This window comes from Podarcis gaigeae (genome assembly GCF_964106915.1).
Source record: "Podarcis gaigeae genome assembly, chromosome: 14".
Taxonomy (NCBI): domain Eukaryota; kingdom Metazoa; phylum Chordata; class Lepidosauria; order Squamata; family Lacertidae; genus Podarcis; species Podarcis gaigeae.
This window is the reverse complement of record NC_139690.1, coordinates 38752985-38776878: the sequence shown is the minus strand read 5'-3', so window position 1 is coordinate 38776878 and position 23894 is coordinate 38752985. Positions and strand designations below refer to the sequence as shown.

Here is a 23894-nt window from a genome sequence, read left to right as displayed (position 1 = left end):
CCTCTTTCTCTCTCTTCCTCCTTCTCCTCTTCTCCTTCTCCCTGCGTCAGCTCCAGGGTTTTCCTGGCCCTGCAGCGCTACTGGGCAATCAGCTGGGCACCCTCGCTCCCAGCTTGATTTGAGTTGCGGGGGGGGGGGGGAGTCAGCAGTTCCCCAAGTTGACGCACTGGGTGTCCTCAGCAGTGGCGGCGGCAGCAGCAGTCTCAGCAGCCTGGAGCCAGCCTGGTTAACATTCATGAGTGTGAAGTCACATGAAATCAGATCTGTGCCTATTTTCCCATCACTGTTGCATTATTCAACTTTATGTAGAGAAATTGCCACAGAAAAAAAGTTTATTAAAGAAATAACCATCCTGAGTAATTTGACAAGCTAATTGGTTGCATCACAAGAACAGTTGGCTTTCATGGCTATCAGCTGTAAAGCCAAGTGGTTTCTGTCTGAATATTACACTAATAGGCTGGCGTTTCTCTTCTGAGTGTAATAGAAAATATGTCAGATTACTGAGGGCTCCTGCGGAGCACACGGCTCACATTAATATTAATAAAGTTTTGAGATTGTTTGATCAAAATGTGTGATTTTAATAGAATGATCAGATTTCCTTCAGAGCTGTAGTTTCTTGAAACAGCTATGGGAATTTAGGTTCTGCTTTGATGGGAAATCATTTATGTCTCCCACCTCTGCATAAGAAAAGTTCTCTTCTCCCCTTCTTCACATCCGATCACTTTATCTTAGTAACTGGAACCTGCTGATCTTGCGGCATGCTGCAGTGTATATTCCAAAAATGCTACTAGTAGATTTTTATTTAGACGAAAACAATCACATTGAAAAGAAAGAGAATTGCTGACTCAATAGAAATGAGCGATTCAAATGTGCCAAGCTTGCCCTGAACTGAAGCCTTGTGATCCCTTTCGACGAGACCTGCTTCAACAGAGATAAATAGGGGTTTCCAAAAGCTGCGAAAAGCTACAGTAGCATTCCATATGTTTTGACAGAGACTGTCAACTGAAATAGCACAGTTAGTGACAGAGCAATGACAGGGAAGACATGCTCAGAATAACAGCAGAGCCCAGAGCAGCCTTCCCACCCCCCGCAACTTGCTGGCTTCCAGATGCCTCAGCTTACAAACCTCATGACCATTGGCCACGTTGGCTGGTGCTGGTAGCAGTTGTCACCCAATAGCCAAAAATAGTAAAAAAAAGGTAAAGGACCCCTAGACGGTTAAGTCCAGTCAAAGGTGCCTAGGAGTTGCGGCACTCATCTTGCTTTCAGGCCGAGGGAGCCGGCGTTTGTCCGCAGTCAGCTTCCCGGGTCATGTGGCCAGCATATGGCACAACGGAACACCGTGACAGAAGCCAGAGCGCATAGAAATGCCGTTTACCTTCCTGCCGCAGTGCAATTTATCTGTTGGACTGGCGTGCTTTCGAACTGCTAGGTTGGCAGGAGCTGGGACAGAGCTATGGGAGCTCACTCCATCGCAGGGATTCGAACCACCAACCTTCCGATCAGCAAGCCCAAGAGGATCAATGGTTTAGACCACAGCGCCACCCACGTCCCCTGCCCAATAGCATCTCCAGGGCATCAGGTTGGGGAAAGATGAAAGAGAAGAATAAGGCATTGTGAGCTGAACGTACGGCTGGTCAGGTCAGAACTTTGGTCTGTCCAGCTCAATAATGTCAACCTGATTGGCAGCAGCTCTCCAAGGTCCATCTGTAGCTTCCTACCTGGAAGTGCCAGAAATTGAACTGAGGATCTTTTGCATGCAAACATGTTGTCTGCCACCAAGCAAGCACCTTTAACTATTGGCTTGATCCTGTGCATCACTTTGCTATGAGAAAGATCTTCTCCTGTTTCACCGTAGCTTCTGCTCCAACCTGTGAACCCTTGGGGCAGGAGTGGGGAACCAGGTATTGCTAGACTGCAGCTCCCATCATTCCTGTCCATTGGCCGTGCTTGTTGGGGCTGATGGGAGTTGTAGTTTAGCAACATCTGAAGGGCCACAGGTTCCCCACAGCTTTCTCTAGGGAGATGGTGGTGCTACGAAGACAAGATATCACCGCTGCTTGTTATTATGGTGTGTTTATTACAATTTATGTTCCTTCCTCCAACAAGCTCGGGCTGTGTATATGGTCCTTGCTTTTTACTCTTGTCCACACTGTGAAATAAGCTATGCTGAAAGCGGGAGAGAGTGCACATTTGTCTCAGAGTTTTGTGTTCTCTTGTTTTCAAAGAAATTTCATGTGAGCCCTAGTTTAGACATTTTTAGAGCACTGACAAAATCTGGTGAAAGAGAGCAGAGATCAGTCCTTGAGATTCTTGTGGCATCCCTGATTTATTATCGTGCTGGTTCAAAGATTTTCTTCAATTGACTGGTGTTTTATCTTTGAAGCAGGGGTTTTCAAAATCTTGCCTGAAGCACAAGTAATCAGCTGCTACGGTACAGTAGCAATATTGTGACATGTGGCTATGATGGGACAGGAAACGGCTGGCCCTCCAGATGCTACTGGGCTGCAACTCCAGTGGTCAGGAATGATGGGAATTGTAGTCCCATCAATATCTGGAGGACCAGGCTCCCCACAGGATAAACCAGGGTCAGAATGAATGGTTGCTAGCCACAATGGCTACATTTTTCCTCCACTGTCAGTGCCTCTGAATACTAGTCACTGAGAATCCCAGGTGGGAAGAGTGCTGTTGCGTTCAGACGCTGTTTGTGGGTTTCCTATAAGCATCTGGCCCCTGTGAGAACAGGATGCTGGACTAGACAGGGCTTTGGTCTGATCCAGTAGGCTGTTCTCGTGATCAGAAAGACTCACATGTGTCCTAGAGCAAAAACAAACTCCAAGTTTGAAAATGGCCTTCCTTTTCTTCTTTTCAAACGATCAATCTGCATACCGTACATGAATTTCAGAACTGGGTGTCTGCTTTACACGTCCATGCCTGATTTTGAATTCTGAGGAAAGATTGGCATTCCTTATGGTCTAACAGGCACGATCATTTAATGCACCGTTAATAATAATGTTTCTCCATATGGTTTTATATTGATTAAATAATCTTCCTAGCTACTTTCATAGGTTCAGGGTAGAACCATCATCCTGGGACTGCTATTCAGGCGGCAACTCGGGTGTGAATACATAATGCTCTAATTGTTAGCGTGGAATAAATACACGCTTGATCTTATCTGAACAGAGTAATTAACTAGGTTATCTTTAATTAAATCCAATGAGGCTGTGAAGTTACCCCCGTAACAGAATTAAGTAGAACAGAAAAGCATAATGCAAATAGAAATGAATAATAATAATAATAATAATAAAAGGTTGGTGTCAAGGGAACACTGCAGCCTGGTCTGCATGACATAGAATTGTAGAGTTAGAAGGGACCCAAAGAGGCATCTAGTCCACAGCCCAGGAACCCATGATCGACAGCCATCCAACCTCTGTTTTAAACCCCTACCCCTTTAAGTAGAGTCCACCACCTTCTGAGATGAGTTAATGAGTAAGTTCCAGCGAAGAGCCATTGTAGCATCAACTTCTTCAGTTCAGCTTTCTGCTTTCAGGGGGTAGGGACCACACAGGAATGAGCCAAATATAGGAATGCAAGATGTTGTCTTATACTGAGTCAGGCCACTGGCCTGCATTGCCTGCACTGACTGGCAGTGGCCCTCCGGGGTTTCAAACAGCATCCTCTCGGATTGTTGTTGTTGTTTAGTAGTTTAGTCGTGTCTGACTCTTTGTGACCCCATGGACCAGAGCACGCCAGGCACTCCTGCCTTCCACTGCCACCCGCAGTTTGGTCAGACTCATGCTGGTAGCTTCGAGAACACTGTCCAACCATCTCATCCTCTGTCGCCCCCCTTCTCCTTGTGCCCTCCATCTTTCCCAACATCAGGGTCTTTTCCAGGGAGTCTTCTCTTCTCATGAGGTGGCCAAAGTATTGGAGCCTCAGCTTCAGGATCTGTCCTTCCAGTGAGCACTCAGGGCTGATTTCCTTAAGAATGGATAGGTTTGATCTTTTTGCAGTCCATGGGACTCTCAAAAGTCTCCTCCAGCACCATAATTCAAAAGCATCAATTCTTTGGCGATCAGCCTTCTTGGATATCTATCTGGAAATGCTGGGGATTGAACTTGGGACCTTCAGGACGCGAAGCAGACACTCTGCTCCTGCGCTATGGTCCTCCTCCTTTTGAGGACCACATGGTTGTGCAGGATGCCAGGCAGGAAGGGCCATAGCTCAGTGATAGAGTGTCTGCCTTGCACACAGGAAATCCTGGGTTCAATCCCTCACATTTCCGGGTAAGGTTGGGAGAAACTCCTACCTGAAGCCCCGAGGAGGCATCTGCTGGTTGGTGTAGACAGTACTGAGCTGGATGGACGCAGTAGTCTGACTTGATATAAGGCAGTTTGTACATTCTTCTGCACTTTATGTCTGTCGAGGAAAGAGCTCAGCCAGAAACCCTGGTTTGGATGGTATACAATATTGGCTCATCTTTGTGCAGTAGCAAAAAAGGAAAGGGGAGGGCTGTGAGCACCTCTCCAGCAAACTTGCACATTCTCACTAAGCCATTGTACGGCTTATTGCATTATATGGGAGCCTGGCCACTGTGTGCAGAATGTACTTACAGTATATTTGCTGCCCACTAACGTCGTTTCTTTTGTTGACAGTATAAAAACGAAGTGGCTTTCAAAAATAAATAAATGGTATTGCTTGTTTTCCAGGTGGCGGAGATGCACGGGGAACTGATAGAATTCAACGAGAGGCTGCACCGCGCTTTGATGGCTAAAGAAGCTCTTGTGAATCAGATGAGACAGGAACTCATTGATTTGAGAGGACCGGTAGGTTTTTTAAAAAAGAATATAATACGCATAGTAATCTTGATCTGTTTATCCAGACTGAAGTCCTAGAAAGGGCCTTTGAAGCTGAACATTGGAAGGTTCGGGATAGACAAAAGAATGTACTGCTAAACTGTTCAACTCACTCCTGCAGGAGGCAGTGGTTTGTTTAGACAAATTCCTGGAGGATGAAGCTGTTAATGGCTGCTATCCATCCCAGCTGTGTTCTTGCTTCCAGCATGTCTCTGAATACCAGTTGCTGGGAATTGCAAATGGAGAGGGTGCTGTTGTGCTCAGGCCCTGCTTCCACTGTGAAAAGAGGATGATGGAGTAGATGGGCCTTTGGATATTTTACTTAGAGATTCGTAAACAGAGGTTGGAAGGACCCACGTACCTACGGGACCGCCTCTCCTGGTATGCCCCGCTGAGGACCTTAAGGTCCACAAATGACAACACTTTGGAGGTCCCAAGTCGCAAGGTGGTTAGATTGGTCTCAACTAGGGCCAGGGCCTTTTCAGTACAGGCCCCAACTTGGTGGAACACTCTGTCGCAAGAGACAGAGCTGTTCCACATGGCCTTTGGTTTGGACTCAGTCTGACCCTTATGTTTCCCTTCCCTTATGGTTTTGAAGTATGGGCTACTATTAAAATGAGGCTGCATTTTAAATTGTATTTTAACCTGTATTTTATTTTTTAAAAAAATTATTTCCCCCCTCTCCTATTACGTTTTTATTGTGATTTTACAGGCGGGGTATAAAGAAAAAAAATATTATTTATTTATTTATTTATTTATTATCTGTCAGGGATTCTTTAGCTGTATTTCCTGCATTGCAGGGGTTTTGACTAGATGACTCTTGGGTGTCCCTTCCAGCTTCACAGTTCTATAAAAAATATTTATAATTGCGCAGATGCTCAAATGTGAGGCTTTTATTTATATATACAAAAGTCATTTCTTTGAAGATTTGGCTTTATTTATCCAAGTAGAGGATAAGACATTTTGAAAGAGGTTGAAGATAAAGTAATCTGTGTCTAACAGATAACGTTGTATAAGCAGCTGTTAAAACAAGCGTTTGCTACCAGTTCCCAAATTTCTCAGCAAGGGCAGGAAAGGGGGAGGTGGAAAAATTAAAATAGCAGTGAGACACGTGGGTGTGGGAGGCTTTGATAACCACAGACAGCTTTCTCTTTCTAGGAATTTTTTCTATCTTCTCACTGGGGAACACAAATATATTTTGCTGGTGTTAATCTGGCGAGTGTGGCAGCAAAATCTATTGAGCTGCCAGTTTTATTTACACCCGTAAGAATGCAAATGCCCTGTATGCAAAGGAGACTGGGCAGCTGTGCTCATTCTTCTACAGTGAGTAATCTACAACACATCTGCGGTGATTAAAGTTCACAAAATTAGATGCCAAAATGCAGTCCATCCTACTTTGGCTAACACAAAATTTGAGATGGTCTGATCTGGTTTTGAGAAAAGGAAGAATATCAAAACTCGAATAGCCCAAGGCAAGCAAGAAATTGAAAACTGCCACAGACAACTAATACAGTTGCTTTAAAAAGCAAAGGTAATCATGTTGGTCCATAAGGGGTAGTGGGGCAGGCCTTCAAAATCCATAGCTGGGCAATACTTTTATTGGAAACAACCAGCATATCATAGGATATTGGCAATCTTCCTTGTTCTCCAGAACTCTTCATCAGGCACAACTGTAGGACCAGGTTTTCAGCCTCTGCGCCAAGATGAAGATTGTAGACATAATAAATCTTTGGTTGTTGTTGTTTAGTCGTGTCCGACTCTTCGTGACCCCATAGACCAGAGCACGCCAGGCACTCCTGTCTTCCACTGCCTCCCACAGTTTGGTCAAACTCATGTTGGTAGCTTCAAGAACACTGTCCAACCATCTCGTCCTCTGTCGTCCCCTTCTCCATGTGCCCTCAGTCTTTCCCAACATCAGGGTCTTTTCCGGCGAGTCTTCTCTTCTCATGAGGTGGCCAAAGTATTGGAGCCTCAGCTTCAGGATCTGCCCTTCCAGTGAGCACTCAGGGCTGATTTCCTTAAGAATGGATAGGTTTGATCTTCTTGCAGTCCATGGGACTCTCAAGAGTCTCCTCCAGCACCTTATTTCAAAAGCATCAATTCTTCAGCGATCAGCCTTCTTTATGGTCCAGCTCTTACTTTTATACATCACTACTGGGAAAACCATATACGGACCTTTGTTGGCAAGGTGATGTCTCTGCTTTATAAGAGACTGTCTAGGTTTGTCATTGCTATTCTCCCAAGAAGCAGGCGTCTTTTAATTTTGTGGCTGCTGTCACCACCTGCAGTGATCATGGAGCCCAAGAAAGTAAAATCTCTCACTACCTCCATTTCTTCCCCTTCTATTTACCCCGCCCATCTGGCTGGGTTTCCCCAGCCACTCTGGGCGGCTTCCAACAAAGACCAAAAATACACTGAAATGCTGCACATTAAAAACTTCCCTAAACAGGGCTGCCTTCAGATGTCTTCTGAATGTCAGGTAGTTGTTTATCTCTTTGACATCTGATGGGAGGGTGTTCCGCAGGGCGAGCACTACTACCAAGAAGGCCTTCTGCCTGGTTCCCTGTAGCTTTGCTTCTCGCAATGAGGGAACTGCCAGAAGGCCCTCAGCGCTGGATCTCAGTGTCCAGGCAGAATGATGGGGGTGGAGACGCTCCTTCAGGTATACTGGGCCAAGGCCGTTTAGGGCTTCAAAGGTCAACACCAACACTTTGAATTGTGCTCGGACTGGAAGCCAATGTAGGTCTTTCATGACCGGTATTATGTGGTCTCGGCGGCCGCCCCCAGTCTAGCTGCCACATTCTGGATTAGTTGTAGTTTTCCGGGTCACCTTCAAAGGCAGTATGTCTCTGAATGATCATTGCTGGGAATTTTAAGGATTGAGAAGGCTACAGTGCTCAGGTTCTGCTTGCCGGCTTCCCATAGGCACCTGTGGTCATTGTTGAGAAGAGGATGCTGGAATAGATGGGCAGTTGGCCTTACCCAGTAAGGCTCTTTTGGGGGTCTAAGGCCACACACCTATCTGAAGAAGTGTGCATGCACACGAAAGCTTATACCTAGAATAAACTTAGTAGGTGTCTAATGTGCTACTGGACTATTTTTTAATTTTTTATTTCAGCCGCACAACTAGGTTTCCAAAATGAAGAAGCAACAGTTGCTAGACTGGAGAGGGGTGTCGTCTGGGGAGAGGAGGATATGGTTTGAGGAAAGTGGCAAGGGTCCAGCAGATTCATGAGGTTTCATAAACAGTGTGAGAAATGCAAGCACTCCTACAGAATGGAACAGCAGGATAAAGAGGGTCTTAGGAAAGCCACCTGTAAAAATAGGTAACTGTGGCCATGCCAGAGCTTAACTTTGAAGGGTATTCGTTATTCAGTCATTAATTTTGTGGAAAATGCGTTTTTAAAGAAATGGGTCCCCCCTGCCATAGAAAAATATAGTAGTGGTAAATTTTCCATTGCAGAAAACGCTCAGCACCATATGGATGCTGTCTTCCTTCCTTCATCTTCATTGCCATCATCTGTGTTAAGAACTGGGACATTTCTGCCTGATTTCTTGATGTAGTTGCAAACTTATCTCTCACCATTTGGTATGTTTGTAAATTTAGTCAGAATGTCTTAGTGTGTGGGGGGCAGATATCATTATAAGATTATGATGGATGACAAGGAGACGGTGTCCTTTGCAACAGACTCATGTCCTTTTGAAGCCATATAAAATAATTAGGTGGCAGAATTCTTTATTATGTGCTTCACAAATACATTGGCATGGACTAGAGTTGATTTGCGGTACTGCTAGCTATAAATTTTGGAACGAAATCTTAAGGGCAAGTCAAACTTAGTGGTACATCCAATGGTGGATTTTGTAAGCAGAATAGCTCTGTTTAATTTCGTCGCAGTCTAGCTGAACATTGGGCATCAAATTTGCTTACTGAGTGTACTTTGACCCTCAGTCTCGCTTGTGAAATATCATTTCTTGACTGTCAGTAAGTAGGGAAACCTAGACTGCAGGTAAAACAAACAAATTGTGTGATCAGGAGAAGTTCGGCAAATGGTATGCAGGTTGCTTAGTTACTACTCAAAAATGCCATCCTTTTCTAACCATGTGTTAGAACTAATATAATAATTAATAAATGCAAGGTATTAGAAAAAAACATTGTAGAAATTATTATTAAATGTGCAACTATATTATTATTATTATTATTATTATTATTATTATTATTAGCCACCTTTCAGGATACAAATCCTTCTGAAGTGGCATACACGTAAAATCAAAATACATGAATAAACATGATCTACATATAGGTATACATCAGGATCCTTCCTACTGGGCAGCTGGTGGTAGATGGCATGTTGGGGGTGGAAGGGAGGTAGGGGGCAATTGGCTGAAGTAGGAAGAGGGACTGTGAGGGATTTCGAGTCTGTGTTCCCTTGCCTTCTGTTCTCTCTGCTTAGTGTGGTCATTATATAAACCAGGGGTCACAAACCCTTTTTGGGGGGGGGGGCTTTGGGCATGTTTTGGTTTTTGAGCAAGTGTCATGGATACCGTCTTCTCTGGTCACTTCTCTGCCGTTCCCCTAAATTACCCCCCCCCCCAAAAAAAAAAAGCCAGAAGAAGAGAGTATTTGGGTGTGCATAAACAGGTACAGGTTTCACCTGCATCCAGTGGAATTAATCCGAGCTTTGAAGAGACCATAGATATGAAAGAGGAAGCGCGAAAGAGCGTTGCACTTCCAACTTCCTCCTTCAGCTCTTTGCCCTTTTCAAGGGAGGGCCAAGGGTTCCCCATACCTGGGACGCAGGGACCTGTCTCAGGGCCAAGCTAGATAATACGTTAGTATATTTCTGTGCCATTTAATGCAAGCAATTTCATTTCACATAAATTGCCAGCGGGAGCGCTCTGCCCCAGCATCGGACCCCCTACTATTGGATGGGGACGAGGGGGGCTGTAATCTTTTGTCTCCCACAGTGGTCCCAATTGGGAACTTATCACCGACATTTGCAATTTTGCTTGGGGGGGGGGGGAAACAATCCTCTGTTGAAGCAAATGAGAATTTCCCTCCAACGCAAGCAGCGTATAATGCACGGACCCATTTAGGCCAGTACTGTCTACTTCAGTGATGGCCAAACTTGGCCCTCCAGCTGTTTGGGGACTACAGTTCCCATCATCCCTGACTGCTGGTCCTGTTAGCTAAGGATGATGGGCGTTGTAGTCCCAAAACAAGTTTGGCCATCACTGGTCTACTTTGACTGCTGGTCGTTCTTGAGGGTCTTGGTCTAACTCTGCGGCTTCATTCTATATGTGTAGTTGCCAGTGATAGGTCTGTTACCTGTTTTGTGCACTTAAAGCATGTGCTCTGATGTTCTCCATTTCCCCCCTGTGCCCCTGCGCCCCGCCCCATTGCAAAATGTCTTTAAAGCATCAGATGATAAATGCCAAAAGTCTCCAGCTGAAATAATGTTGTTTAATCACTTCATTCCTCCTAGTCATTGAAGTACTCTTAGCTTCAAATGCATTTTTAAAGATGTCCAGCTTTGGAGAAATGTGGAATAATAAGCACTCTCCATCAATACAACATATTTAAGCTATTCATAGCTGAAGGGAAGGGAATGTAAAGTGTTAGATTCCCTCTGTCCCTTTATATTCATCATGGAGTCAAGCAACTAGATATTAAAAAATCTGGTTCAGTTTCCAGGTTGTGCCAGAGCTGTAAATATAGAAAAGCGGTAATATAAATGAAAAGTACCAGGAACACTCTTTTATGAAGGGGGGGGGGGCATAGCAGTTTTGCTATCTATCTAGTGTGGTTTTGCCTTCTCTTAGCATATTTGTACTCACTTTTTCTACCCAGACTTTCTTTTTGAAAGACCATCTCTAAACTAAATGCCCGCGTTCAATCCTGCCTCCGAATTCCTAGGCCATAATGATGTGAAGTGTTTGCGAGTTATTCCGCGTCAGCTGGTGCAAAATGAAGGGAATATATTGAAATGTGTATGCAAGATGTATTTCTGTTGTAAGTAACCTGGTACTTAATTGCTGCTGATTAATCACCCTTCAAGAAAATTGAGTATAATTTGCTGCAAAGAGGTCTTTAAGTGATTTCTGCGCAACAGTTGCAGGGAAACTTTTGGACCATTCAAAACTAGTGCTAAGCTTGAAGACACATATGGATCTTTCCCTTTCCTAGGTAGAGAACGGAGCTTGTTCTTCCTCCCAATGAGCCTCACTCCCTTTTCTTTCAACTTTTTTCTTCTTCCGCTTCTCCACTTTCTGTGTTGTTGTTTTAAAAATTATTCTGTCCCCTGCTGGACCACAATGGTGTTGTAAGACATGAATCGATGGCAGAGAGGTACGGTGGTTAGAATTTCCGATCTAGGACTTGGGAGACCATGGTTCAAATTCCCACTCAGCCACGATTCTGACTGACCCGAGTCACAGTTAAAACTTTTTCAGAATCGTCACTGTTAAAAACATTCTTAAAGCAGTTACACTTAAAAGCTTTCTCTTACCAACATTGTCAGATGCAGTGTCTTTCAGCCATCAAGTGCCTATCTAATGTTTTCAATTTCCACTTGGAAGTCAATACAGTGGTACCTTGGCTTAAGAACAGTCCTGTTTATGAATGATTTGGTTTACGAACTCTGCAAAACCAGAAGTAGTGTTCCGGTTTGCGAATCTTACCTTGGTCTACAAATGGAAACTGAACGGTGGAAGGGCACCGGCAGTGGGAGGTCTCATTAGAGAAAGTGCGCCTCGTTTTAAGAACGGATTTGGTTTAAGAACAGACCTCAGGAACAGATTAAGTTCGTAAACAGAGGTACCACTGTAATGAAGGAGACAGATGCACCTCGCCATGGTTGGCATCTCACAAATGTTGCCATTAATTTGATTTTGAATTGATTTTAAAATGAATTGATTTTAGAATGCTGTGTTACTTTTATTGTTGTTAGCTGCTCTGAGCCCGGCTTCGGTTGGGGAGGATGGGATATAAATAAAAAAATATTATTATTATATGGGGAGCTTCCACTGAGAAGCTTCTATCATGATGGGTCAATAGCATCCTAGCTGCTCCCAGAGGTGGCATCACCAATTGAAGCCCTCACCTGCCAGTTGTAGGGGCCGAGAGGATTAATATTGAGGGTTTCCTCTTTTAAAAGCTGCGTAATAACATTTGCACCATCTTCCAAGAAAACAGGGTGGCTTTGGCAATGGAGTGGCTAAGTGGGAGAGAGGTGATGTCCCCAGTTTGTGTGGGGCCTTGGAGAGGCATGAACAGTCTATATGGCTTTAGTTAAGCTGCCATCCATCAGTCCCAGGGCTCCTTCCCAGCCAGTCTGCATTATGAAGTTATAATGACTTGCCTTTGTAAGTTTTCATAGGGCAAGGTTTCCCAAACTTGGGTTTCCAGGTGTTGTTGGACTAGAACTCTCATCATCCCTAGCTAGCAGGACCAGTGGTCACAGATGATGGGAACTGTAGTCCAAAAACAGCTGGAGACCCAAGTTTGGGAAAGCCTTCTTAAGGTATGTTCTCTGAATACAGTTCAACATGCTGTATGAATGCTGAAACAAAAAAAATTCCTTCCAGTAGCACCTTAAAGACCAACTAAGTCAGTTCTTGGTATGAGCTTTCGTGTGCATGCACAATTCTTCATATACACTGAAACAGAAGTTTCCAGACCCTTCTATATAGTGAGAAGGTGGGGAGGGGTATTACTCAGAAGGGTGGTGGGAATGGGTGATTGGCAGATAGCTGTGATCACCCATTCCCACCACCCTTCTGAGTAATACCCCTCCCCACCTTCTCACTATATAGAAGGGTCTGGAAACTTCTGTTTCAGTGTATCTGAAGAAGTGTGCATGCACACGAAAGCTCATACCAAGAACTGACTTAGTTGGTCTTTAAGGTGCTACTGGAAGGAATTTTTTTTGTTTTGACTATGGCAGACCAACACGGCTACCTATCTGTAACTGGATGTATGAATGCTGGTTTATGATAATAAATAATTGGTAAAATATTCTGAACAATACCTTTATAATCTTATAGCAAATGGGTGTTGATCAGTAGATTGTTGTTTAGCGATGTTCACCTGCATCACTGCAGTTTTTCAAGGCAGAAATTTTGTACATCATGATTTTTGGCCCCTTTCCATGGTTGCCACACAACACAGAGGAAAATATGTACATCTAAAATCACATTGCATTAGCATAATGACTTAGGCTTCCTCCAGAACTCTTGCAAATGACTTCCTCATTGAAGTCAGGAAAGGTGCATTGAAAGTGAGTCTGTATGCGCAGTGAAGATCTTACCGTGAGTTATTTCTCCCTGTTGTTCCTTTGTGATTGCTGCTACTTACGAATGTACCCCTGCGGGGCTGAAATTGAGGTACAATAATGGGAATCGGGACGTTAGTTTTCAATGGATGACTTTAATGTCCAATTGCATCTGCAGCAGATGTGCTAGGGGTCTCGGTTGACGATGATGATCCCATCTGGTGTTTCTGCCACCAAGCCCACACTGAATTAATCAGCAAACAGTATATTACCATTCAGCCTTAATATTAGACCCGTTCTTCCTGGAGAAGCTACACCCCCCCCCCCGATGTAGGTTCAGTCACATCTGATACTGCCTGGAAGCACACTTTTTGGATGGATTGGTAGTGCTGTTTTTCATGTACTTGCCACAGGACATCAGTGGCAGAAATCCCAGAGAGCTGGGGATAGGCTTTTAAAATCATGCCCCCCACCCCATTTTAAGGTCAGCTGCACTGATCATTCAGTTTGCAACTTAAGGGTTAATGTTTAAGCCAACCAGCCAAGAGAGAGATGGGTGGAGGTGTTGCTTAGTAACCATCAGAGGGGCATGATGTTCAGTGAGGGAATACTCTACCCTCATTGGCTGTTGAGTTCTGAGGGAGTTTTCTTCTGTGTTTAGTTGTATATATCTTCCTGAAATGAACAAGGCCTGACCTAAGAAAGACACAACCCCTCTGTTCCGTGTATGTAATATTTCAGTCTTGGCCACAGTAGCCATCCCCATTACATGTCACCCACAGGGGCTTAGTGGAGGGTCAGATTGGACCACAAAGAAGTGGGGCGGGAATGTTAGACAACTTGCTGTGAAAGATTGTGCTCTTAGAGCTGCATTAGCGCCAATCACAATTATCTAAATGTCTCTTGCAAAGGTTAGATGCTTCATGAATAATTCCTTCAGCTCCCTAACCTGAAACTCCTCTAGGTAAAATAATCAGCAACTTTTGATGGCAGAGATAATGGGGGCATAATTACATCAGAAGGTACTGCATTTTAAAGGACACCGATTTAAAGGTCGCCTGGTGCTAGAGTTACTGATGTCCAAAATGCAGCTGTGTGGTGCTTGCTTTGAAGGTTATTATTGTGCATGCTAAAAAAATCTAGGCACTTTCTTTTTTTTTTTAAAAAAAAATCTGATTCTAAAAATCAGAAGGATAATTAAGCATCAACTCATATAGAATATGGTGCTTATTTCTTAGGTAACTGCGGTTGGAATTTGTCAGAAGAGTTAATTAGACTTGAGAACGTGTCTCCCAAATTGGCATCCCACGAGAGGAATATCTTCCCCCCAGTATGCAAATTTAAATTGTTTTATCAAAACTCAATTTCTTTAATCAGGTAACATCACTAGTGCAAATGTGTTAATTGAGGTTCTTCAGAAAACTTTCTCCTTGCAGGAAAAGAAAGAAAGAAAGAAAGAAAGAAAGAAAGAAAGAGAGTTAAAAGGCTACCCAGTCAGGAAGACAGATTGCAGTGAACCCCGTCTAGTGATAAAACAGATGTGAGACCTTTAAGACCATGTGATTTATTAGTTTTATTTTTTTTAATGTTTGTATCCTCTGGGTGATGTACATGGAGTTCTTCCAATTTATTTTCACAACAGCTCTGTCCAGTGATAGGTTAGGTAAGAGCTGAGAAACTTTATTTAAGCATCTGTCTTCCATTATTCTATATACATATAAAGTTTAAAGTGGTATGAGAATATACACATAACATACAAAATTCCAGAAGTGTTACCCAGACTTCTGTTCTGATAGGGGTCACTGGGGTGGAAAGTGACATTCCTCTTACTGCTTTTAGATATTCGTTTTTGGGAATGTCCAGTCCCATATCTCTGTGCTTTGAGTCAACCTGATAGGCAATACCATTGCTTAAACACAATTTAATCCCCTCTTCTTTCAACTGCAGGTTCCTGGAGATCTGAGCCAAACATCTGAGGACCAGAGCTTGTCCGATTTTGAAATGTAAGTTGGTAGAAGGTTTCAGACTTGATCTGACCTCTTTGCAGTGGCTCTGAGGGAAGAAATAATGAAATAATGAATCAAATTCTTATATGTGAGGATATCCACGGCCTGCAGTATAACTAATGCACAGTATATTTGCAATATTATCCCACGTATCCCTTTTGAGGGGGCAGGTTGGCAAATAATATAACCACCCACTAGGCCCTAAAGGTAAAGGGTAAAGGGACCTCTGACCATTAGGTCTAGTCGTGGCCGACTCTGGGGTTGCGGCGCTCATCTCGCTTTACTGGCTGAGGGAGCAGGCGTACAGCTTCTGGGTCCAGAGCAGCGCATGGGAATGCCGTTTACCTTCCCGCTGGAAATACCTTACCTATTTATCTACTTGCACTTTGTGCTTTTCAGCTGCTAGGTTGGCAGGAGCAGGGACCGAGCAACGGGAGCTCACCCGTTGCAGGGATTTGATCCGCCAACCTTCTGATTGGCAAGTCCTAGGCTCTGTGGTTTAACCCCCATAACCACTCATTAGGTCCTGCTTACAGCTTATTATAGGTGTGGGGAACCTCTGGCCTTCTGGACATTTCTGGACTACAACTCCCATCATCCCTGTCGGTCATACTGACTGGAACTGATGGGTGTTTGAGTCCCAACAGCACCTGGAGAACCACAGGCTTCCCACTTCTGGTTTACTACATTGTGCCTTGTTTCAGGATTGCACATACAGAGAGCTTTGTGGCTCTTTTTCCTCAGATCTAATCGAGCTCTTATAAATGTCTGGATCCCCTCGGTCTTTCTACGTGGGAAAGCAGCCAACGCGTTTCATGTCTACCAGGTGAGTTTCATGACTTTTAAGGGATCTCTCTCTTTTTTTAGGGTGGTGGTGGTGGATTCCATTGAATTCTTCCAAGTATTTTACTAAAGTGTCTTCAATCATTCACAGGCCTGGTAATTGCTGAAATGTCTCAGCTTTGATTTATGCTGATATGGTTCTTTGGTTATGTAGAGTGCAGTTGTATGCCAGTATGTAAGAAAGTTGTGATGCTTTAATGTCATTAATAAGAGTGTTACATTTGGAACAGCAAAATTTCTTGCTTGGGGTGGAGTTCTCAATGCATGCGAAGATTAATTAAAGTGTGACGGATTGCAACAGAGATCCTGGCTTTCTTCTCATGCTCTGATTTGATGTTTTAAATATTCTTCTTCATAATAATTTCTTAGGTCGTATTAATGTGTAAGATTTGTTTCTTTGATGTGTGGCTAACAGCAAGTGACCGTAATACAATAGACATTTATCTAATGCCATTGATAAAGGTACCATTACCAATGAATATACTTGGGAGTACATTTGGCTTCTTAACTTTCTGCTTGTTCTGCCTCTTCTTAAGCCATTTCCTCTTCTCCTTTGATGTTGCAGCACAAATGGGCAACCCTGAGATCTAGACAGCTAAGGGAGATTGTGGAATTTGTTTTTTTTAAAAAAATCATATTTATTGAGGTTTCCAAAAGTAAAAAATCCAACCAAAAAAAAAAAGAACAATAAAAAAAGAAACATTTACATTTTAAACCTTAATTTCAATAATGTCTTTCCAGGACTTCCCCACCCCTCCCCTTCTTGTATTCTATTTCTGTTTATTTAATTCAACAAGTTCCTATCCCAAATTTTTAACCTTATCGTATTTAACCCCTTATTCAATTTAGCTCATTTTAAGTACCCTCTTTCATATTCCACGGTCTTTAAACATAAACATCTTTTTTCTGAGGTCGACCCCAGTTCCCTTCCACAAATTTCCCTTTTTTATATTCATTTCAAAACCACACATGAAAAAGAAAGAAAAATTCAAAATATGATTGTACCCCCTTTGGATTCCCATTCTCCCTCCCCTCTTTCCCGGTTTCAATCCCCAAAAACCATCAGTCTATCTAGTGTCAGCCTGGCGATCTCACATCCGAGGCTCTTAATTCTCTCTCTGCTCCTCTTTGCTGGTTTTTTTGATAGTCTTTTATGTCAGGCATCAAGTCTTGTAAGAGCTCTGTCTCAAAAGTATCCGTTTTTCTTGCATCCAGGCCTATCCTTTTGAGCCTGAGTGCCCCAAATGCTCCCACTTCCATCTTGCTCAAATTTGTACTCCATAGGTCTTCTAGTCCCCCCATCGGGAGATCTCTCCAATCTTCCATGTCCAATTTAAACCAAATTTCCATGATCCAATTCCTGTTTTCCTTTATGTCCTTCCTGACAGGCCCTTGGCCTTCCTTGGTCTTCTGCGATGGTTTCTTTCCCTGTTCAGTTGTAAGTATTTCCAATTTCGCTACAGAAGCTTTTTGTTCAGGAACCAAAACTTGCGTCAAGTCCCTTCCATTTTCAATAGATACTTCTATTGCTTCCTTCAGTGTAGATACTTCTGTAGACAAAACAGTGCTCTGTTCTTGAAGTTTTCCCAGGAGATAAAAAGTCCTATTCAACTCCATCAGTATTTTTCCACTTACAGCCATTCTTATAATGTCCCAGAACCCCCTCTAGAGGGGTTATAGTTACTTAGTTTCCTTCCAAATCCGAGCCAAAAGTCAAATTAACTTGTTATTCCTTGTTTTCAACGCATTATATCCAAATTGTAACAAATCTGGCCAGCAAAGTCTCCAGAACAAAGTTCTCTTTTTGTACTTCACTTTGACAGCTACTTTGACAGCTGTCAAAATCTCTATGTCTCTTCCCCAGGCTCTCTCGCGGGTTACTCCCGGTTCCGGGGTGTGTGTGTGTGTGTTGTACTTTAAATCTCGATCCGCTTTTATCCTCCAGCACAATTACTTGTAATTTTAACTCGTGGAATTAATAACTTTTTCCCAATGAGGAAGAGGCTCTTCTCTCGACCTTAATTGTTAAATCCTTGCTTTAAATTGTCTACAGTGGGGGGGGAGGCAGACTTCCTCTTTGCACCTCCCCCGCTCGTACCGAATTTCAAAAAAGACAAAGAATTTCCTTTTAAGTCCAATTTCCGTATTACTCACGGGTTGTTGTTTTAATCCAAATGTTCAGAAGAAGAAGTCAGCGCTCTCCATCAAATGGCATGCGGCTTTGCTCAGCAGGGGAAGCAGAGGACTCTCAGCACCGCGCCGCTCCCCGCCCCCCGTTCTGTAGCCTTTAAAAAGGCTCCTTCACGGGTCGGGAAGGGCGCTAACGGTGCCCGAGTCACCAAGTCCACGGGCTTTCGCGCCCGTGGTTTTTAAGGGTCCCCGCGTCGCCGGCACGGCAGAACCCGATCCCTGCTGAGCCGATTCCCTCCGGAGCTCGGAGGGAATCCGCCATTCGGCGATGGCGCTAACCCGGAAGTCGGGAGATTGTGGAATTTGAAGGGGGAGTAGAATTCAGAAGGGAGATTGTGGAATTTGAAGGGGGAGTAGAATTCAGAGGTTCCACAAGTAACTTTTGCAAAATTAAACTGCTACGCATTTAAGCCAAAAGCCATGAGCTTTCTAGTAAAGCTTTGATTGTTTGTATATAAATAGATTCCAATTCTGAGCTTATACCCCACAGGTTGGTTTGTAGGAAAATTGTTGAGGGTCTTTGTGGACCATTTAATTATTTTTTCTGTCTGCTGCAGCAATTATAATGTGATGTGCTGTATGATTGCTACTTCTGTTGTTTCTTTTCCTTTATTGTGTTTCGGTGTATTACAAATTTGAATTCCACAGAGCAGAATTCAAAATTGAATTCCATAGAATTCTGTAGAATTCAGATTGTAAGTGGTCTTTAGACACACCATGGACCACCTGAAGGAAGCCTGCAAACCACAGACCATAGTTTGGGGACCCCTGATCTAAATGATCTTACAAATCTGAATATGGGGTGGGTGGTCTTTATGGTAGGTTGGTCCTGAGTTGTTCAGGGCTTTGAACATGGCCTAGTAGCTAGTGCAGTTCTCTCAGCTCGGGTATCACTTGTGTGCAGCCAAGTTGCTCCACTCAACAAGATTGGTGTCATGGAATGCTTGGATGCAGAGGAATGGTGGGAGGCCCCAGCTGGGGAATTTCCAGGGGAAGAAGACTCAGAGCCTGGGGATTGGTGGTGGGATGGTGATGAGTGGTCAGAAGGAGAAGATGGACCAGACTGGGAGGAGGAGGAGGTGTCAGAAGCTGAAGAGATCCCTACTTTTCCATCCAAAGCCACTGAATCTGGTGAAAGGGGAGGGCCTCTGCACTCAGCTTCCATCTCCTCCTCACCATCTGCCTCAGCCTGCCAACTAGACCTGAACCTGATGGCATCTCAGAAAAGCTGGAGCCAGTGTGGTGTAGTGGTTAAGAGCGGTAGACTCGTAATCTGGTGAACCGGGTTCACTTCCCCGCTCCTCCACATGCAGCTGCTGGGTGACCTTGGGCTAGTCACACTTCTTTGAAGTCTCTCAGCCCCACTCACCTCATAGAGTGTTTGTTGTGGGGGAGGAAGGGAAAGGAGATTGTTAGCCACTTTGAGACTCCTTAGGGTAGTGATAAAGCGGGATATCAAATCCAAACTCTAGCTGGCATAGAACTTTGAAGCTCTCTTATTTATTCACTACATTTATATCCCACCCTTCCTCCCAACGGAGCCGCCCAAATGGGCTTCTGGCATTTTATAATTTAAAAAAACTGCGGTTAGGGTATAAACTGCCTAGTTTTGTAGATTTTTTAAAAAATGCTATTTATGGTCATGCTTAAGCAATCCGGTTGGGAGCCGTTCCCTTATCTGCTTGACATTTTCTTTTTCTTTCTCCAAAATTATTATTCCCAGAGGGAATGATCTCATATGTGTGTGTGTACACACGGGGGGGGCGGGGGAGAGAGTCATTGCATAGGTGTCTGGTTCGAAATTCAAACAATGGATAGCAAGTATTCTGTGCGTAAAAATCCTGAACTCTTCTCACCTCTGTTTTACATAATCATAAATGCTCGGTGAGAAATGCTAAAAATAAGTCCCAATTGTAATGTGTCTGAGGGGGGAAAAAAACCTATCCAAATTGGTCCCTAGTGCTTTCCAAAAGGAGTGATGTATTAATAGTACTACCTAAGGAATTCTTTTTCCTTTTCTTTAATACAGGTTCTTTCTTGAGAAATTATTTCTATGGATATAGAAAGAGTTGTACGAAGTATTTCCTTGAGTTAGAAACTAGGTTTTCCCACAACTGTTCTTTTGTAACCTTACTTTGTGTCCCATTATATCTACAGTCGTCCTTCGCAAGTTGAACGCCTTGCGAGACGAACATTTTGGCTCCTGAATGCTGCAAACCTGGAAGTGTTTGTTCTGGTTTGTGAATGTTCTTTGGAACCTGAACACCCATCGCGGCTTCTGCAGCTTCCAATTGGCCGCAGGAGCTTCCTTCAGCCAATCAGAGGCCGCGCCTTGGTTCCCGAACGTTTTGGAAGTCAAACAGACTTCCGGAACGGATTCTATTCATCTTCCTAGGTACCACTGTAGTAGGTTTGGAATGCTGTACATCAGGGGCTGCCAACCTGGTGCTCTCTAGATGTTGTTGGAGTGTAGCTCCCATCAGTGTTAGAAACTTCGTATGGAAGCTAGGAGCTAAATGGCGCAACAATGGAATGTCTAGGTGCACTTTTTTAATAAGAAGAATACAAAGCTGGAAACGAATGAACTGCTACTAAAATATTATGTTCATTTTTCACATGGTCTAGTCTTTCCCCTACCCACCCCCCTCATACTCTTCAGAGGGTTTCTTCTCCAGTCTTCAGAGAGTAGCTGGAAGTGGGGAAACAGTAAAAGATCCTCCTTCCACTCTGCAGTTTTAAACTGAAGTCTTAAGCGCAGTACTATGGCCAGAGCTCAGAAACTTCTCTCGCTAATTAAATTCCCTGTCGCAAAAAGCGCCTAGAACAATGGGAGTTTCAAACCCTGGCTCACATGCAACATGAGGAAAAGAAGATGAAGAGGAAAACAAGCAGCTTGAAGGGAGACAAGGTGGGAGGGGAGGAGTCAAATGGAAGCTGATGGAGTTAGTCCCATTGTCCCTTCTCCCCATCTGTTGTGGCCCAGGTGGAATGGCTGCTGTCCTGCAGAACTATAGCATTATGGGCCGCTGAGTAGGAAAGTGGTGAGAAAATGACTTGCAGACTTCTCCCATTTTGCCAAGCCACGAGGTAGATCCGTGCAGACCACTCACCAGAAAAAGCTTGAGTAGAAGTTTTAAATCTTGTCTGTATGAACACATTGGAAACAAACATTCATATAAACGTATCAAAATAATTGATGCAAAAGGAAGCACTGCTTTGGTTGTAAAGCTCTTCTTGTTACTGTTCAAAATTGAGAGAGAGAGAGATTACCGGCAACGTACAAGTCAGACAAAGACACTAATCCCAGGGTGTATAAGCAGTTATTATTTTGGTAGCACTTCCTATTAAAAGGTGACAGTAATCTTATCGTAGTTGAGATTTAGAATGCTGCATACCATGCTACCAGGAAAAATCCATCTTGTAGGATGAACGCCTCTTTCTTCTCTGCAAAGCGCCTTGCGCATTCATCACGATAAATAATAATGTGCGGAAAAGTCTCCCCAAACACCAGTCTCTTTTGTCTTTTTTGTTTGCAATATATTTTATTTTGTTGGTGTTTTCGTAGGCAAAGCATATGTGCCAGCGTATAATATTGCATCACAGTTCTCTCCCTTTTTACTGTGCAAAATCCCATTAAGCGCACGGGTCTTGCCAAGCTGCCATCTTTGGATCGCTGCAAAGAAAAATGCTTCTTCCTCCGTTTCATGTACAGGCCCATGAATTAGCGTTTGGAAAGTTCACTTTAAAAGGGAATTGGTTCCAGTTCCAGTTCATCTCCTCCCCTCCCCCAAAGAAGGAATCAATTTCAGTTCCAATTTCGCCCCCTCCGAAAAAAAGGAAGTCGTTCTGTTCTAATTCAATTCACAATTCATTCACAAGGGCCTCAGCATATATATTTTTCGCCTTTCAGAATTTTACAAGCTGCTCTGCTAAAGTATAATGAGAAGACTACAAAGGCATCAAAACACACAATGTAATGTGAACAATTGTTTTGTTTATCCCCCCCGCCCCAATTATAACCTTTAGGCTTAAGCAGCAGTGCCATTTTTCAGATAGGTAAAAATGGTAAATGTAGTAACCACAATCAAATCAAGCAGTTAAGTGCAACGAAACCTCTCCCTCTATGTGTGTTTCTAAGCTGCCTGCCCTATTTTTTCCCCCCTCTACCCACCCTGGAATTGACAGTGTTTGTGGGGTTTGTGTTAGACACCACAGAAAAGCTATGCGAATTTTTTTGGGGAAGGAATGGCTAAGTTTTATTTGGCTCTAACCTCTAGATGGTGATAGTTACTAGCAACCTATTTGTGTTCCTGCAGCAACAAAATGATTCTTGTGGACATGCCTGTGATTCTCGTCTGTCCCATTTGCTTCTGACTCAGGTTTTTACCTCCTCCACAAATCTCTTTCGCAGACGCTGCAGTAAATCTAATAGTCCCCTACGGTGGGCAGCTGTTGGCATATCAAACATTGATAAATTATTGGGAATATAAACCCTGTCAGAAAGATGATTCGAGGGATGTTTGTTTACACAGTAATTGCAGCAGTAGAGCTGTATGAGTATGATAGTCTTTTTCTTTTTTCTTTTTACAAAATTCTTTTACAACCCAAAATGCTATTGTTGGAAAGAGAGTAACCACCAGTCTGGATGCATGTTTATCTGATCAGCGCAGTGGCTGGTTTAAATCTACATATTTGAATGCAGGAATCAGAGAGACATTATTGTACAAACATTAATATCAGCTCTCAGAAAGAGCGATTGCATATGTATTTATCAAGGATGTGGATAAGGCACTTGGGCTGGTTTGGGTGACTACCTGAGCTCTGGACACTTGTCCCTCCTAGCTGAAAAAATCCAGCAGGGAGGAGACAGCTGTCTGGGCCAGGGACATGCCTCTCTGAAGGAGGCAGTGATAAGATTGCTCCTTAAGAAACCACCCCTAGATTCTGACTATCTTAAGTAATTACCGTCCAGTTGCCAACCTCCCTTTTTGGGGGGGTTAAGGTTAAGGGACGCGAGTGGCGCTAAGGGACACGGGTGGCGCTGTGGGCTAAACCACAGAGCCTAGGGCTTGCCGATCAGAAGGTCGCAGTTCGAATCCCTGCGACGGGGTGAGCTCCCGTTGCTCGGTCCCTGCTCCTGCCAACCTAGCAGTTCGAAAACACATCAAAGTGCAAGTAGATAAATAGGTACCGCTCCGGCGGTACATGGCGTTTCCGTGCGCTGCTCTGGTTTGCCAGAAGCGGCTTAGTCATGCTGGCCACATGACCCGGAAGCTGTACGCCGCCTCCCTTGGCCAATAAAGCGAGATGTGCGCCGCAACCCCAGAGTCAGCCATGACTGGACCTAATGGTCAGGGGTTCCTTTACCTTTACCTTTAAGGTTCTTAAGCGGGTGGTCACTGACCAGATCCAGGTGTTCTTGCAGGAGACTGGTTTTCTAGACCCATTTCAATTGGGTTTTTGGCCTGGCTTTGGTCACCTTATATGACCTCTTTTGGGAGAAAGAAGGGGACAATGTGTCCCTGTTAATCCCCTTTGACCTTTTGGGGGCTTTCAATACCATCAACCACTGCATCCTCCTCGAGAGGCTATCAAGTTGCGGGTGGGCAGCACTGCTTTGCAGTGGTTCCAGTCCTACTTGGACGGTTGTCTTCCGCTTGGGGAGTGTTTTCGGCACCATGGGGCCTTCCCCGTGAGCAAGGTGCAGAGGGTGGCAGCATTAAAACAGA

General features: G+C 43.9%; 1 protein-coding gene and 1 long non-coding RNA gene across 6 annotated transcripts in view; one reads left to right on the top strand and one right to left on the bottom strand.

Moving 5' to 3' along the window:
• The window catches only part of SNX29 (sorting nexin 29), a 229334-nt gene that overhangs the window by 103668 nt on the left and 101772 nt on the right, over positions 1–23894 (top strand). For all 5 annotated transcript variants that reach the window (XM_083711484.1, XM_083711488.1, XM_083711486.1 and 2 more), the window contains 3 exons: positions 4710–4826; positions 15074–15129; positions 15877–15958. In XM_083711484.1, the coding sequence (XP_083567610.1) occupies positions 4710–4826; positions 15074–15129; positions 15877–15958 (255 nt within the window). The remainder of the gene's footprint in view (positions 1–4709; positions 4827–15073; positions 15130–15876; positions 15959–23894) is intronic.
• Positions 7009–23894, bottom strand: part of LOC310831357 — a 126746-nt gene continuing 109860 nt past the window's right edge. Inside the window, exon 3 of the long non-coding RNA XR_014557801.1 lies at positions 7009–7087. This is a non-coding gene — a long non-coding RNA (uncharacterized lncRNA). The remainder of the gene's footprint in view (positions 7088–23894) is intronic.